Below are 18,584 nucleotides of genomic sequence, written 5' to 3' on the forward strand. Positions count from 1 at the left end.
CTACGTCTCTGTCCTGCTGTCAGCAAAACAGAAATTTTGACAATCTAAATTCCGCCTTTCCTGAGGAATGATTTCACAGGAATTAATAAAGTACTTTTTGGTGGCTACCAACTAGCAGCTCCATATTAACATTTCTATTTGCATTAGAAGCTAATTTTCAAAGTATTTTCCGTTAATTTGCCAGGGAGATACCTGTCAAGTTAGCAATTAAACTGTAATTGGTCACCCAGGTGCTTGCAGGGATTAATAGATCTCTCCCTTCAACATATGTTCCCAAGTTTGAAATAATAGCTATACTGTATGGGAGCATGACCCCACTTGAGTCTAACAAAAAAAAAAATCAAATTCCATCATATTTTAATGCAAATTTTACCTTTGTAAATGATGGCCTGAAAAGAAAGAGTTTCCATGGTAACCTTAGGGAACACATAACCTGTTTATCATAACTTCTCTATGAAGCAAATTGGGGGGTGGGGAATATGCTTTGATGTGCTGATTTTCTATATTTTCTGATATGCTATATTTTCCATCAGACATCATTCTAGTGCTGAGTGTATAGATAATTTAACTAAGCGCGCCTGTGTTTTCTTAAGTAAACTTAGAAAAAAATCTTACAAAATGGCATTGGAAGTAACTGTGGTATGCAGCATTCAGAACCACTAGCTGACCTTTTTACTTCTGTCTCCAGTTTGATAATCAGGTCAACATCTTGAAAGACCCAAATCAAAAATTAATACTTATAACAGATCTCCTCCACTGCTTTCTCTCTTTTTTTCTTCTCTCTCCGTGCTTTGTGCTCAGTATTAAGGTATCCCTGATACTGTTCAGAGGCACTTAAAAGTTGTTGTTTTCTTGTTGTTCCATTTTGCCACTAAAAATACTGTTTGAAAGCTGCCCTGCTGTATCTCTGAACTTCTGTGTTGTGGCACTGTCACAGGAAAAGAATATGTTGATTATACTTCACATTCAGTCCTCACCGTAGCACTTGAGGTGGTAGCTTCTGGAGCTGCCATTAGCCAGGAGCGAGTTTGATGTCTGCAAGCTGCTGGAAGGTTGTATTTTCCTGCAGATGTATTGTAACTGCTTGGGTAAAGGGAAGTATGACTATAACATTTTTTTAAGGTCATTAGGAGTAAGGAACAGATGTTGAGATTTTTCAGAGTTCTGCTTTGAAGTGGCATTTAGGAGTCCACTAACTGACAAGACTGACCCTCTCGGCAGTGATTTTGGGACTGGAACACAGGGAAGGCATTGCCCACAATACCCCATCTGGTATCCATCTGGTACCAGCAAACAACAGACAGTACCAGATCACAGAGAAACTATACCAACTGCTCAACTGGTATCAGCACGCAAGGAAGGTCGCCACCCAACAGCAGTTGCAAGCATGAGAAACAATGTCTGTAGCATTTGCAGACTGGTACCACAGGATCCAAAAGAACCTGATGCCAGAGCATATGGAAAGCAACTGCTCTTGAAACCTGCTCATGCTGATGCAGTTTGCTCAGTATTAATCCAGGGATTTTTTTTTTTAGACAGATTGAACTGGCAGTGTGGAGAGCTTTTGTCATAATGCCATTGCAAGAGAGAGAGACTCTTTAGTCATATCGGTGTTTAACAGGATTAAGGTGGATTTAATACCCGGTGATGCAGACTAACCATTGAAATTCTAAGAAGGTTGTTCCAGTGTGCTGTTAAATCACAATAGAAGGAATTGGGGTTAAATTTTAACAACTTGATGATAACTGTTTGCTGTTTTCTTTAACATGAGCTGTTTGGGGGGCGGGATTGTGGAGGGGGTTTGTTTTCCACTTTTATCTGCTAGCTTGCTTGCTTTTTTTCTTTGTTCTGTTTTTCCCCCTCTACCTCCTTTTTCTTCCCTGAGGTAGTGCACTGGTTGGTGTAGTAGCTAAGTGTTTAGAATGTAATAATGCAAGTGAGAGATTTACTGCCTCTAGGCTACGCCTTCTACTCTTGAGGACCTCCAGCAAGGCAAGATTTTATAGACAATGAAAGGCTTTCTCTCCCCTGTGAGTCTGCCTAACTGTAGGAAGCTTTTCGCTGTCTATTTCCACCACTTGCTCTGCAATTTCGTTCCATGCCCTGCTATTTCCCTCCCTCTCCAACACACATAAACCTCCCCCGCATCCAGCATCAACACCAGACGCAGGCAGATATGGCAGTATATCAGAGTCAGATTCTGATCGTTAAATACTACAAAAGCTGGACTGGAGACTTTAGCCTGCCATCACCATAATGAATATAAATCTTGAGATGCTCTCCTGTTTGCTCCCCAGGTTCTGACATTACAGTACCATTTTCCCTCATAAAGCATGTGCTGCAAAGAGTAGCCGTTGCATACGGGTATTGGGTGCTGAGAACTCTGCTGACTTAGCTGAAGAAAGATGCTGCAAGCCCCTGACTTTGAGAAAAAAAAATTCAATTCAATTTACTCCATACAGTGTGTCTCATATAAAGTACTGTATTTCAAAATGCTTTATATGAAGAGATAGCATAATGAGAAAATGCCTGATAGAACTGGGTACACAGATAGCCAGTCAAAATGATGTAAGATGATGAACTGGAGTAAAAGAAAAGAAGACTGTAATTTAAAAGCGGTAATCATGTGGATAAGTAGTCTTGTAAACTAATTACAGTGAGGGGAAAAGCAAAGAATGCGAGACTGGGGAGGAGCCAAAAGGGGCTTCCACTCAATCCTAGGCTAACACAAAGAGTTGGATTTAAGGTAGATTTTTGAAAAGATGGGAAGAACTGGCTCACAGCATTTTGTAACATACTTAAAAGGGAGATGGCCTGTGCTGCTTCCCCCCAATCCTCCCTACAAAAAAGTTAATCATAAGTTAAATCGCTGCTCCTTCTCAGAGGTTTGGGATGAAACAATGTGAATATGATATCCGCCTCTCTACTGAGGTTGGGGGTGGGGAGGGAAGGGTTAAAGTTCTTCTGTTACTAGTTGAAGGGTCTCTGCTTCTCTGTTTTAACCGTGAGTAGTAAGTATTGTGAGTGAGGATGCCACCAATCTGGTGTTCATTAAAGACAATTAAGAGGTGGAATTATCAAAAACACATTATAGGATTAATGGAAAGAAAAGCCACCCAGGGAGAAAGTCACGGGCCAGGAAATGATCTAATTTAGCATGGGCAGAGGAAACTGATAGCTCTTAAGGATCTGGGACCAGGTGATCGTTGAGCAGAGGTTTGGAAAACAGAATATCCACTCAGAGTGGCTACGCTCAAAACCTTTTTTAGTTTTGCCTTAGATAACTTCATCTCCCCTTTTGCTGAATTCTCTGTACTTAGTTATAGGGGATATGGCAAATGATGAGATCAGGTTTTCTAGTTAGCTACGGCAGTTGCCATGTTTTTAAACACAACCACCGTATAGGATCAGCCTGTTTCCCTTTTAAAGTTCACTCTGCATTTGTAGTCCCTCAGTCTATTGTCTTTATAAAGAATTTTTCTCTGTATCTAAATCACAAGTTCACCTCAATGAGTAAGAGCTAGGGCCTTATTGAGGAGAAAAAACAAATACTAAGTTAATCAGCCCTACTAGTTTCAAGTTTGATGCACAGTTGTCATTGATGGTTTTGGGATAAGGAAGAGGGATAGTGACAAACAAAATTATAGTATATCAGCAACACTACTATCTAAGCCCTTTTGTTTCTATCTCTTTTTGTTTGTTTGTTTTTACAAAAGAAGAAGGCTCATGAGATTAAGAAACACTTAATTGTCTAGCAAGCTGATTGTCAAATTAATATTCTGACTACTTTGGCTGATCTTTTAAGCAAAACTGTTCGAAACCACTAACCAGGGAAACCAAGATCATCAGTAACTCTGATGTGCCTGTCTCTGTGCATTTTTTTTTGTGGGAAAGAGGAAGGATGGTGTGATTATTATCTTTTCTTCTTTATACAAGAATGTTTTCTTCACCCAAGGGAAATGCATTCTAGCAGCATGAACACAACTATTAATCAACGCTTATAGCGGTAATCAGTGAATGAAAAACGATGACCAGAAACTGAAAATGCGCTAGCGTTGCTGCCTTGAAGTTCTTCCTTTGAGATCATGCCCTTGCGTTTTAACATGGATAATTCTTTACCATGGATCATGCTCACAAACTTAATGTTGATGTATTCTGAAATGCAGTGATTTAGAAAACTAGCGCTTATTTTTCACTCTGTGTGAAAAATGTATGCACGCTAAGAGTGGGTGATAGATTAAGATCATGAGAGGTAATGTTTTAAAGACATTCCAGTATATTACTGGCTGTCCTAAAAATGTCTGAGACAGATCATCAACAGGGGTAATCCGCATAGCCCCTGTGGATTAATTTGGACATAGGGACACAGGGTTCTCCACTGTTAGAACGGTGGTTAAGTGTGTGCGAAAACATCTATGGTTCCTGCTTTAATTATATATTTTCACTGAAAAAAGGAAGTGAGCCTGAGGAGAGCTGCAGGTGTATCTCAGTTCTCAGGATTATGCCAAGGGGAATTTGATGCTATTAAAATTATGACAAACATTGTCAAAAAATAATAGGCAAAGAAGGTATTACTGTGCTTTTAGTAGGCGCTCGTAGTCTTTGATCCTGCAAAGTGCTAAGTACTCTGGCCTGGATTCGGCATGTAAACACACACCTAATTCTTTAAGAATGTGAGTAGTCCCCTTGAAATCAATGGGACTACAAATGTGCTTAAAGTTAAGCATGTGCTTAAGTACTTTGCTGGATCAGGTCCAGAATGTTCAGCACCTTATAAGCATGAATCCACAGAGCATTAATTTAAAAATAAGTGAGGCCTTGACCCTGCACCTGGGGCTCTGTGCAGACACAGAGGTCAGCGCACACGCGGCCATTTGTTGGATCAGGTCCCTAAAATATTTGCTCATTATTCTGAGCTCTCAAGGAGATGCTAAGGGTAAGAATTAGTTGCCTCCCCACGCAACATAAGATATTCAGGGCATCATATAATAATTTAAGACACAAATATAAAATTACACCCCCCAAATTTAATCTAAAATAGAAACAAATGCAAGAAATTCTTCAGAAACCATAGTGTGGTTCCATGAGCACATGGAAAACATTGATTCCTTTTTCATTCTCCATATCGATCCTGTATGTAGGTTTAGCACATACTAGGGAAGTCAAAGTGATCTCAGTCAAACAATTCCGAGGCAATTCTGAGGTCTTCCATTGAACGTCATTTGGGTTTGTCATCACAGCCACTTGAAAAAGAAAAGAGTATACAACGGAGAAGTGTTGAAGGTGCTATCCTATGTCCAAACAATGGCAGAGCCGTATTGATAGGATCATATAACATTCACCCCTTCTTTGAGGACTGCTTCTGTCATTAAAATCAATGCAACTTAATTAAAGCAAATTATAGATAGATACATCTATAAATAAGATATTAAAGTGTGCTGCTGAATATGATAATTGCCGCATATTTAGCAATCAGCGTGTGTGTTCTGCTTTTGCCAGGAGGGATTTCTTTCAGTGAAATCAATGGAGCTTTATTAAAAACCATCCAAATTAGAGGGAGAAATGATGAGTGTTATAATAACGCAAAATCACTGTTTCAACTTTCATTGCAAAACCAGGAAACCAAAATACATCCCTTTTTCTGTATGTAAGGAAAACATCAGAAATATTCTTTTGAACTAGGGACACAGTTAGAATTTTTAAATTTAAATGTTTGCCTTTTGATTTAAAAATTAAACAGAGCTGGATGAAGGTCTTGAAAGACATAGTAATGAGGGTATCATTGAATTCAGGGGTGGAAAAGACCTGTTAGACCATCCAGGCCATCTCCCTGTATAACACCCTTTCTTCCACTTTGACTAGAAAAGAAAAATGTATCAAGTCAAATGGCTGTTTTTCAAAATGTCCAGTCACTAGAGCTGTGTGAATGGTTAAAATGCTGAAGTGGTAAAAGTGGTGAGTTTTGAATTTTGACCTGTGCGCAAAACATCAAGAGAGAGATGGGGACAAATTCATTTTTACCTCCTTCAGTTTTTCTCAATTTTCATCTAATAGAAAACAAAAACCAAGTGTGTCTCAGCAGAGGGGAGACCTGCAGGTCAAAGAGCAAATTCCTCTTACCCTGGCTCCTTTTGGCATGCTGAATGGCAACCCTATGTGATTAGAAGTGCTCACAAACAAAAGCAGAGCTTTGAGAAGGGAGCTCAGACAAGCATCTGGAGCAAGCTCTTAAATAGATAATCACAAGAAATGTACTAAGCAGCAAAGCATATAGCACACTATGCTTATTTTCAGCCTTCTGTCCAAAGATCTCAGGGTGCTGAGTAGATATTGGGTGGGCTTTTCAAAAAAACACCAGCTGACTTAGGATCACAAGTCTCATTGAAAGTCTAAGGACTCATGCACTGGGTCCCACCCATTAAGTCTCACATCACCCTTGTGAGCGAGGTGAGTATAATTATTATTATTGTCCTGTGTGTCCTACATGTGCCTGTCCTACCCCACCCCAGGTAGTGGCTTTGTATCATTGCCCTCCCTGGTGTAGTTCAGTGGAAGCTGCAGTTTTCCGTCATCAAAGCTATGTTACGCTAGATTATACCTCCATTCTAACAAACCACAAGCTGAAAGGACATAGCAGGGAGCTCCAGTAGCTCACCAGGGAATTCATGACCTATCAAATAGGCAAGGTAGAACCCAACAGAGAAGTAGAATGCCATCCAGAGTACGATCTCCCCAAAAAAGGAGCATGGGAGTTATGGGAAGAGAATTATTATTATTTATATTGTGGTAGGGCCTTGGGACCCCAATCATAGCCCAGGACCCCTTCATGTTTGGCCACGTACAAACACATAGACACTCCCTGCACCGAGAAGTTTAATGGATTCCCTATGTCAATATATAGATTTTTAGAGGTTTGTTTGTGTACAAAAAATACCCAACCAATGCCAGAAGTGCTCGCTGCCCCCCACATTGAACGGCATAGCCCAAATAGTTCCTGGTTAAGTAGATTTCTTAGCCCTAAACTTATGTTGGATTCAGAGAACAGACCGTAAGTCAAGTCAAGTGCGGACAAGGAGGAATGAAACGAAACCCTTCCTGAGCAAAAGAAGTGAGACTACCGTTTGCAAAGTAGTCTCATTCTCAGCATGAAAGAAACCACTTGTCTACTTGTGGCCATACTCTTTTTTAGTACCACCACTTATTTGTAGGTAAATCCGAGAAAGTATTTCCAAATACCCAATTAACAGTCAGTTCATGACAACACTCGCTGGCACATGACAGCTCAGGCCTTGTCATTCCAGCACAAGACCCTCTGCTGTTCTAAGATATTTGTTCACCAGGTTTAATCTATGTGTGCATATTCACATAATTTTTGGTTTGGGGGCAGTTTTCTTCAGAAGAATTGGCAGGTTTGGGAAATTTATTTGCAACCAGCCTATCATTTTTTCTTCTTAGACGTCTCCAGTAAAGTACCATACAGCTATCATAGTTGACAGAGCCATAGCTTACTGTGATTTTATCTGATTAAAATATGACCATGTAGATCATTGTTGCAACCACTGTTATATATTTGCAGCAAATATTGTACAAAGGTGTAGAGTAAGATGTCTATGAAAAGATTATGCTTTGCTAGTTATGATTATGCTATCTGTATGCATGTATCATTTTTGTATGTAAAAAGAAAAGGAGTACTAGTGGCACCTTAGAGACTAACCAGTTTATTTGAACATAAGCTTTCGTGAGCTACAGCTCACTTCATCGGATGCATGTAGCTCACGAAAGCTTATGCTCAAATAAATTGGTTAGTCTCTAAGGTGCCACAAGTACTCCTTTTCTTTCTGCGAATACAGACTAACACAGCTGCTACTCTGAAACCTTTGTATTTAAAGTTATACGTATTGGCTCTATACCTGCATTTCAAATGTTGGCTCCTGGGGTAACGCCCATGAAGTAATCATAGAATCCTAGAATACCAGGGTTGGAAGTCATCTAGTCCAACCCCCTGCTCAAAGCAGGACCAATCCCCAATTAAATCATCCCAGCCAGGGCTTTGTCAAGCCTGACCTTAAAAACTTCTAAGGAAGGAGATTCCACCACCTCTCTAGGTAACGCATTCCAGTGTTTCACCACCCTCCTAGTGAAAAAGTTTTTCCTAATATCCAACCTAAATCTCCCCCACTGCAACTTGAGACCATTACTCCTTGTTCTGTCATCTGCTACCACTGAGAACAGTCTAGAGCCATCCTCTTTGGAACCCCCTTTCAGGTAGTTGAAAGCAGCTATCAAATCCCCCCTCATTCTTCTCTTCCACAGACTAAACATCCCCAGTTCCCTCAGCCTCTCCTCATAACTCATGTGTTCCAGTCCCCTAATCATTTTTGTTGCCCTTTCCAATTTTTCTACATCCTCCTTGTAGTGTGGGACCCAAAACTGGACACAGTACTCCAGATGAGGCCTCACCAGTGTCGAATAGAGGGGAACAATCACGTCCCTCGATCTGCTCGCTATGCCCCTACGTATACATCCCAAAATGCCATTGGCCGCCTTGGCAACAAGGGCACACTGTTGACTCATATCCAGTTTCTCGTCCACTGTAACCCCTAGGTCCTTTTCTGCAGAACTGCTGCCGAGCCATTCGGTCCCTAGTCTCTAGCGGTGCATTGGATTCTTCCGTCCTAAGTGCAGGACTCTGCACTTGTCCTTGTTGAACCTCATCAGATTTCTTTTGACCCAATCCTCCAATTTGTCTAGGGCCCTCTGTAGCCTATCCCTACCCTCCAGCGTATCTACCTCTCCTCCCAGTTTAGTGTCATCTGCAAACTTGCTGAGGGTGCAATCCACACCATCCTCCAGATCATTTATGAAGATATTGAACAAAATCAGCCCCAGGACCGACCCTTGGGGCACTCCACTGGATACTGGCTGCCAACTGGACATGGAGCCATTGATCACTACCCGTTGAGCCCGACAATCTAGCCAGCTTTCTATCCACCTTATAATGAACCAGATATGCCATGTAAGATATCTGCAAAGATGTCATAATTTCCAGATATGATAATCTGTTTATATGTTTGTATCACCCTTGTATTATGAGTTATAGATATGTATGTATGTCTGTATTTCAAACTTGTGCCATGCTTCTGGGTGACACCTCTAGACAGTTTGGCATCAGCACTGCCTACCCTGTTTGCTGGCCCATCAAGGACCATCAGCTATACAACTGACCCATTGAGAGAAGGCAGATGCACCTTATGACTCAGCAAGGCATGCAGGGAAATGCCTCTGAAGAGAACTCTAAGGCTTCCAAGCCATATGCTGGGCAGTTTGTGTTTGAAACAAAGGAAGCACAGGCCACATGGCAAGAGACTATAAACGGCAGCTGCATCTTCTCCATTTTGTATTCAATCCTGCTTCTTACCTCTGGAGGAACTTTGCTACAAACTGAAGCTGTGAACAATGGATTGAATGACCCATCCAAGCTGTGGATGTACTCTAGAGACTTGACCTAAGCCAGCAGTTTATTCCATCACTAATCCAAGAACTTTGCCATTTCTGTATGTAATGGAGTCCTTTAGCCAATTTTAACTCTCACCTTTCCTTCTTTTCTTTTCTTTTCTTTTCTTTTCTTTTTATAAATAAACCTTTAGATTTTAGTTAATAAGAATTGGCTGTAGCGTGTATTTGAGTAAAATCTGAACCATTCGTTAACCTGGGATGCATCCGATGAAGTGAGCTGTAGCTCACGAAAGCTTATGCTCAAATAAATTGGTTAGTCTCTAAGGTGCCACAAGTACTCCTTTTCTTTTTGTAATAAGACAGTATTTGTGGAAAACAGCAGTTTATCTGGTAAGGGAGGGGAAGGCAAAGAACATTTAGATGAGCCTAGGCTGCCTTCTGAGCTGATGGCTTTGTCTAATCAGCAGTTTGGGAAGGCAAGGTTAGTGGAACATGAGTATCCCTATACCTTACCTGTTACCAGTGTGGAGAATTGTGACAGTGAAGGAAATGTTCCTATGTCTGTTAGGGGTAATGACTTGCATGCATCTGCTGCTCACTGTAATTTATTTTAAGTTATTATTAATACTGGATCAGGGACAAGAGAGAGGGAAGAGCTAGGGGGCTCTGCAGCCCCTGTTCCCAGGGGTGGCTCTGGCTGGGGTGTGCCCCCCGGGTCCCACGTTGTCCCTGTTTAACAATGACTGTAAGGTGAGGGAGGCTTGACCAGGCAATAAAGTTATTTAGTCTTTAAAAAGAAAAGGAGGGGGGGAGCTACCCAATCTCCAAGCAATTGTCCGTGAACAGCCCTGTGTCCTGAGAAAAAGGAAAGGATATCCCAAGCTGTTTGTCTGTTAAAGGGGAATGTTTCTCCAGCTCTTTTCTGTTTGCAGAGCAGACAGAAGAAGCCTGTCAGCCTATGATGGTTGAAAATTTATCAGCTGACCCAAAGCTAGTCCTGGATACAACTTAAGCCCAGAAAGGAAGTGTTCCTAAATTTGTGTCTGCTAGGGATGGTGACATTGTAACTAGGTTGCGTCCAGTTAAGGTCATAAATAGCTCCCAGAGACCAAGCAATTCTGGTGCTTCTATTTTGCCTGTTGCTAGTGTGTTGCTGGGTAAAGGTATGACAACTGTGTTTAACCAGGTTGATATCATAGCCAGGGCACAAGGAGAGCATGAAGGTGATTTACTAACGGTGTAGACTTGTAACAAGGAGGGAACGATTCCTATGCTTGTGTGTGGCAGAGGGAAAGAAAGTGCTTCTGACTTTTTGTGCAGTGAGTCTATCAGCTTGCCTCATGATGGGCCAGAGGTGATTCTGGATTTAAGCAAAACCCAGAAAGTGTCTGTTGTTGCTCAGGAAAATGTTCCTTTCGAGCAGGCCCTAGGTGAAAAGGGTAAGGGCTGAATTTCTGTGAAAAATGGGTTGTTGCTTAGAAAGATTCCTGAAAAGAAAAATCTTCAGGGTAGTTTTTGCAAGCAGTTTGCTGCAACTGATGGGTGTGGAAGTGATTTGATTAACTCAGGGTGAATCACTGTACTGTATAAAGAAACTAGAATGCATCCAGTGAAGTGGGCTGTGGCTCACGAAAGCTTATGCTCAAACAAATTTGTTAGTCTCTAAGGTGCCACAAGTCCTCCTTTTCTTGTTTTAGAAAGCAACAGTTTGTTTGAGAGGCTTGTTTCAGTTCCTAACTGCCAGACTCTTTCTGAGGTGTATAGATCCACTGACTTTGCTTTGGAAAGACCCAGGGCTTGTCTACACTGGCAATTTACAGTACTACAACTTTCTCACTCAGGGGTGTGAAAAAACACACCCCTGAGCGCAGCAAGTTTCAGCGCTGTAAAGCGCCAATGTAGACAGTGTCCCAGCGCTGGTAGCTACGCCCCTTGTGGCGGTGGGTTTTTTTAGAGTGCTGGGAGAGTTCTCTCCTTCTGTTGCGCGGCGACCACACAAGCCCCGGCAGCGCTTTAGCGTTGCCAGTGTAGACTAGCCCCCAGTGTGGATAGCTTTGAGGAGATTTCAGATGGAATAAAAATTGTTAGGGAGTTTAAACAGCCCTGTAAGCTTAACCAGCTTGTTGGGAAGACAGTGGTGTTGGAACAGGACTGTCTCCATGTTGATTCTTGAGTAAACAGTCTGTATCTCAGGTTCAGAGGGAAGACTGGACAGCTGACTCTGCAGAGCAGGAGGACAGTTGTGCAGTTAATCTCTCGAGAATACAGAGGATAGCAAGTAAACTCTCATCTCTAGACACTTGGGATATGTCTTGTAGTCTCTTTGTGAACTTGACATCTGATTCCATGTGGAAGCAGAGGTTGGTCATAGAAGGACAAAAGAGCCTTGAGCCTAACATGCTAGTGAAAATGGATGGTATCTCTTTAAGACAGAGTCCAGCCTTGGAATTGGTAACAGATAAGGATCTGAAAACTAGTAACCAAACTAGTGTCTGTGTTGATGCAAATGACCTGACTGACTGAGGGGAGAAAGACCTGCCTGTAGCTGTTAGCAAAAAGGACACACCCAGCTGGCCAATGAATTCTGTTAAGCAAAAGAGCTCAGATTTTGATGCTGCAGAACAGGAAGAAAGGGGAAAAGTTTATCATGCTAATGAAAGCCACAGGTTAACCCTAAAATGCCAGAACCACAATGGTATTGAGCCAAAGGCATGGCGTGACAAAAATAAATGTAAATGTACCCCTGCAATTAATTTAATGTTAATATTAATGCTAATATTAACTTTTTTGACTAATATGTTGCTAATACCAAGAACTGTAAAAATGTACAATGTGCCTAATCTTTTGGAAAAACCCTTGAACATGTTGAGAGTAATACATAAAAGCACACTTTATGTTAAAAGACCTTGTGATACTAATATTTTACAGTTAGTGCCTGTAACTAATCTGGAATTGTACGCAGAAGAAAAGATGTTGCAAACCTAATGTGCTGTATGAGAAGGGAAACTGAGGCACACTACCATATTGCTTTCATGGCTAAATACCAAGATTCCTGCACTATGAAGAATGTTAATACCTCCATTGAGTTGTTGCTAATTGGGTTCCAAACATTTGCCAAAGCTTGTATAAAAAAATTAGCTGTTTTCTTTAGCTCTTGGCAAGATCACATGAAACATACAAGAATTATGCTTCATGAGTAGATCCAATCCACTATCGGTCTAACCAAGTTTTACCTTGGGTTTGTAAAGGGATTCAACAATATAGTTAAACATGATTTTAATACACCATTTTGGTTATATACTGATACTTCTAATATTGGGTTAGAAGCTGTAGCAATACAGAACCAAGAGTGGGAAATTCCTGTGATGCATTCAGCAGTGTCTGAACCACCACTTCCTGCACCAATTTTGCGTTGGGGGTGTGACTTATCTGATTAAAATATGACCATATAGATCATTGTTGCAACCACTGTTATATATTTGCAGCAAACATTGTTCAAAGGTTGTAGAGTAAGATGTCTATGAAAAGATTATGATTTGCTGGTTATGATTATGCTATCTGTATGCATGTATCATTTTTGTATTTAAAGTTATACGTATTGGCTTTATATCTGGATTTCAAATGTTTGCTTCTGGGGTAACGCCCATGAAGTAATGAACCAGATATGTCATGTAAGATATCTGCAAAGATGTCATAATTTGCCAGATATGATAATCTGTTTATATGTTTGTATCACCCTTGTGTTATGAGTTATAGATATGTATGTATGTCCATATTTCAAACTTGTGCCATGCTTCTGGGTGACACCTCTAGACAGTTTGGCATCAGCACAGCCTAACCTGTTTGATGGCCTATTAAGGACCATCAGCTACACAACTGACCCATTGAGAGAAGGCAGATACACCTTATGACTCAGCAAGGCATGCAGGGAAATGCCTCTGAAGAGAACTCTAAGGCTTCCAAGCCATGTGCTGGGCAGTTTGTGTTTGAAACAAAGGAAGCACAGGCCGCATGGCAAGAGACTATAAAAGGCAGCTGCATCTTTTCCATTTTGTCTTCAGTCCTGCTTCTTACCTCTGGAGGAATTTTACTACATACTGAAGCTGTGAACAATGGACTGAATGACCCATCCAAGCTGTGGATGTACTCCAGAGTATTCCATCACTGCTACAAGCCTGAGCCAAGAACTTTGCCATTACTATATGTAATTGATTCCTTTAACCAATTTTAACTTTTCTTTTTCTTTCTATAAATAAACCTTTAGATTTTAGTTAATAAGAATTGGCTGTTGCGTGTATTTGGGTAAGATCTGAACCATTCGTTAACCTGGGAGTTAATGTGTCTGATCCTTTGGGATTGGTAGAACCTTTTCTTTTATATGATGAAATAAGATTTACAGAAATTTTCATCATATTCGATGTGGGTACCTGGATTGAGGCCTGAGGCAGGATCACTTTAAGGGAACTGTGTTGTTTGGACTTCTGAGTAACCAGCAAGGTAATAAAGAAGCTGTTTTATGCTGGCTTGGTGAATCTAAGTGTTGGAATGGCCACCAGCTTTTTGGGGTTTGGCTGCCCCATTGTTTACAGTTTACCCTAATTGAGTGACCACAGCTGGCTGCCCACTAGGACCTCGGTCACACTTACATTTACACATCTTTTTCTTTCATTACACTTACTTCCTCATTGTGGATTGAATTATAGCACATGTAATATGGATCTCTTCACAGTTTTCTTCATCAGATCAAATTCAGATTCCACCTGCCCATGGAAATTAGGAAAATTCTGTGCTCTACTAAAGCAGTATCTTATTCTATCTGTATTCATCTCATGCTAAAGTTTGTGAATTTAAAACCGTGAAAAGTCTAAGTATCTCCATCTTGTGTTTTAATCTTTTCCTCTAGTATGTTGGCATTTTTTTTTATATTAAAAGGTACAGAGGAATCACTATGCCTTTTCTGCAATTGAGTTGTTTTTACAGCAAAACCCCTGTTTGCTACTGGAAATTATTAATGGAGGGAAATAATGCTTGAACAGCAAGATTAATACTAATTATGCAGCAAAGAAGTCTACCTGGCACATGGCAGAGACACATAGAGATGCTATACAGGATCGGAGGAGTGGTCTATATAATCTGTTTTCTTGTCTCCAACAGTGGCAATTATCATATGCTTAAGAAAAACAAGTATAAGAAATTCTGAAGTGAGAAATTATGGTATAATCTACTAATATGGGAGGTTTCTTCCTAATCCCTTCAGAGATTGACTGATGCCCGGAAGCATGAAGGTTTATATCCTTTCCCGACTTTTAGAGATTTTATTATCTTTACTGTTGTAACTCTAGATGTTTTCATTATCCATACAAATTCCAATCCTTTTTTTAAAAAAATCTACTAAATTATTGGCCTCAATTAAATCTTTGTGGCAATGAGTACCTCCAGTTAATTGCTCATTGTTTTAAAAAAGTATTTCCTTATATCAGTTTTAAATGTGCTACTCTGTCAGTGTGCTTGAGTGCCCCTTCTTGGATTTTGAGAGAATAAATAAATGCTTAATCTGTCTATTGTATACAATTAGGGCTGTCGATTAATCGCAGTTAACTTATGCAATTAACTCAAATATTAATCGTGATTAAAAACATTAATAGCGATTAATCACAGTTTTAATTACACTGTTAAACAATAGAATACCAATTGAAATGTATTAAATATTTTGGATGTTTTTCTACATTTTCATATATATTGTATTCTGTGTTGTAATTGAAATCAAAGTGTATATTATTTTTCATTATAAATATTTGCACAGTAACAATGATAAAATAAGTAGTTTTTTTCAGTTCACTTCATACAAGTACTGTAGTGCAACCTCTTTGTAGTGAAAGTATAACTTACAAATGTAGAAATGTTTTTGTTACATAACTGTGGTCAAAAACAAAACAATGTAAAACTTCAGAGCCTACAAGTCCACTCAGTCCTACTTTTTGTTCAGCCAATCACTAAGACAAACAAGTTTGTTTACATTTACAGGAGATAACGCTGCCCTCTTCTTATTTAGAATGTCACCAGAAAGTGAGAACGGGCATTTGCATGGCACTTTTGTAGCAGGCATTGCAAGGTATTTACGTGCCAGATATGCTAAACATTCATATGCCCCTTCATGCTTCAGCCACCATTCCAGAGGATATGCTTCCATGCTGATGATGCTCGTGTTAAAAAAAAAAAAAATGCATTCATTAAATTTGTGACTGAACTCCTTTGGAGGAGAATTGTATGCCCCTGCTCTGTTTTACCCTCATTCTGCCATATAGTTCATGTTATAGCAGTCTTGATGATGACCCAGCACATGTTGTTCATTTTAACAACACTTTCACCGCAGATTTGACAAACGCAAAGAAGGTACCAATGTGAGATTTCTAAAGATAGCTACAGCACTTGACCCAAGATTTAAGAATCTGAAGTGCCTTCCAAAATCTGAGAGGGACGAGGTGTGGAGCATGCTTTCAGAAGTCTTAAAAGAGCGACACTCAGATGCAGAAACTACAGAACCCAAACCACCAAAAAAGAAAATCAACCTTCTGCTGGTGGCATCTGACTCGGATAATGAAAATGAACGTGTGTTGGTCCACACTGCTTTGGATTGTTATCGAGCAGAACCCGTCATCAGCATGGACACCCGTCCCCTGGAATAGTGGCTGAAGCATGAAGGGACATATGAATCTTTAGTGCATCTGGCATGTAAATATCTTGCAACACCAGCTACAACAATGCCATGCAAATGCCTGATCTCACTTTCAGATGACATTGTAAACAAGAAGCGGGCAGCATTATCGCCTTCAAATGTAAACAAACTTGTTTGTCTGAGTGATTGGCTGAATAAGAAATAGGACTGAGTGGACATGCAGGCGCTAAAATTTTACATTGTTTTATTTTTAATGTAGTTTTTTGTACATAATTCTACATTTGTAAGTTCAACTTTCATGATAAAGAGATTGCACTACAGTACTTGTATTAGGTGAATTGAAAAATACAATTTCTTTTGTTTTTTTTTACAATGCAAATACTTGTAATAAAAAATAAATATAAAGTGAGCACTGTACACTTTGTATTCTGTGTTGTAATTGAAATCAATATATTTGAAAATGTAGAAAACATCCAAAAATATTTAAATAAATGGTATTCTATTATTAACAGTGTGATTAATCATGATTAATTTTTTAATCACTTGACAGCCCTATATACAATTAATTGTTTATCCTGTCCTCTCAAATGTTCATCTTCTCTCTAAATTTAAACAGTCTTGATCTTTTCAATTCTTCTTCATAGGCTTCTTCATAGGCTGTATTTTAAAGAAGCCTTATTGAGGGCGCAGGAACAGACCATCCCAATGTGCAGAAAGAATAGCAAATATGGCAGGCAACCAGCTTGGCTTAACAGTGAAATCTTCAGTGAGCTTAAACACAGAAAGGAAGCTTCCAAGCAGTGGAAATTTGGTCAGATGACTAGGGAGGAGTATAAAAATATTGCTCGAGCATGCAGGGGTGTAATCAGGAAGGCCAAAGCACAATTGGAGTTGCAGCTAGCAAGGGATGTGAAGGGTAACAAGAAGGGTTTCTACAGGTATGTTAGCAACAAGAAGGTGGTCAGGGAAAGTGTGGGACCCTGAATGAATGGGGGAGGCAACCTAGTGACAGATGATGTGTAAAAAGCTAAAGTACTCAATGCTTTTTTTTGCCTCAGTCTTCACAGACAAGGTCAGCTCCCACGCTGCTGTCCTGGGCAGCACAGTATGGGGAGGAGGTGAGCAGCCCTCAGTGGTGAAAGAACAGGTTAAGGACTATTTAAAAAAGCTGGACATGCACAAATCCATAGGTCCAGATCTAATGCATCCGAGGGTGCTGAGGGAATTGGCTGATGTGATTGCAGAGCCACTGGCCATTATCTGTGAAAACTCGTGGCAATCAGGGGTTGGTCCTGGGGCCTTTTTTTTCCAACATCTTCATTAATGATCTGGATGATGGGATGGATTGCACCCTCAGCAAGTTCGCAGGTGACACTAAACTGCAGGGAGGAGTAGATACACTGGAGGGTAGGGATAGAGTCCCGAGTGACCTAGACAAATTGGAGGATTGGGCCAAAAGAAATCTGATGAGGATCAACAAGGACAAGTGCAGAGTCCTGGACTTAGGACAGAAGAATCCCATGCACTGCTACAGGCTGGGGACCGACTGGCTAAGCAGCAGTTCTGCAGAAAGGGACCTGGGGATTACAGTGGCCAAGAAGCTGGATATGAGTCAACAGTGTTCCCTTGTTGCCAAGAAGGCCAACAACATATTGGGCTGTATTAATAGGAGCATTGCCAGCAGATTGAGGGAAAGCGATTATTCCCCTCTGTTCAGCACTGGCGAGGCCACACCTGGAGTACTGTGTCCAGTTTTGGTCCCCCCAATACAGGAGGGATGTGGACAAATTGGAGAGAGTCCAGTGGAGGGCAACGAAAATGATTAGGCGGCTGGGGCAAATGACTTACGAGGAGAGGCTGAGGGAACTGGGCTTGTTTAGTCTGCAGAAGAGAAGAGTGAGGGGGGATTTGATAGCAACCTTCAACTACCTGAAGGGGGGTTCCAAAGAGGATGGAGCTCAGCTGTTCTCCGTGGTGGCAGATGACAGAACAAGAAGCAATGGTCTCAAGTTGCAGTGGGGGAGGTCTAGGTTGGATATTAGAAAACACTATTTCACTAGGAGGGTGGTGAAGCACTGGAACGGGTTACCTAGGGATGTGGTGGAATCTCCATCCTTAGAGGTTTTTAAGACCCAGCTTGACAAAGCCCTGACTGGGAAGATTTAGTTGGTGTTGGTCCTGCTTTGAGCAGGGGGTTGGACTAGATGACCTCCTGAGGTCTCTTCCAACCCTAATCTTCTATGATTCTATGCTTCCAGTAATTTTTCACCATTTCTACTATATTCTATAGGATAATTGAAAGTGAGCACAGTATTCCAGCTAAAGCCAAGCGTTGATTTATTTAATTGTACTATAAAAGTTTCTGCATAATTCTCTATCCTATTCCTTTTGCATTCTAATATTTTGGTTGCTTTTTTTGACCATTTCTATAAATTGAGCAGAGGTCTATAGT

At 40.6% G+C, this 18,584-nt stretch overlaps 1 protein-coding gene across 8 annotated transcripts in view; it reads left to right on the forward strand.

Moving 5' to 3' along the window:
* The window catches only part of PARD3B (par-3 family cell polarity regulator beta), a 602,621-nt gene that overhangs the window by 539,816 nt on the left and 44,221 nt on the right, over window positions 1–18,584 (forward strand). The window contains exon 22 of one of the 8 annotated variants that reach the window (XM_073306526.1): window positions 14,611–14,663. The exons of 2 other annotated variants lie outside the window; for them this stretch is intronic. In XM_073306526.1, the coding sequence (XP_073162627.1) occupies window positions 14,611–14,631 (21 nt within the window). In that variant the 3' untranslated portion in view covers window positions 14,632–14,663. 5 more of the 8 variants (XM_073306522.1, XM_073306520.1, XM_073306529.1 and 2 more) reach the window with 5 other exon arrangements.

Source organism: Lepidochelys kempii, chromosome 11, assembly GCF_965140265.1.
Source record: "Lepidochelys kempii isolate rLepKem1 chromosome 11, rLepKem1.hap2, whole genome shotgun sequence".
Lineage (NCBI taxonomy): Eukaryota > Metazoa > Chordata > Testudines > Cheloniidae > Lepidochelys > Lepidochelys kempii.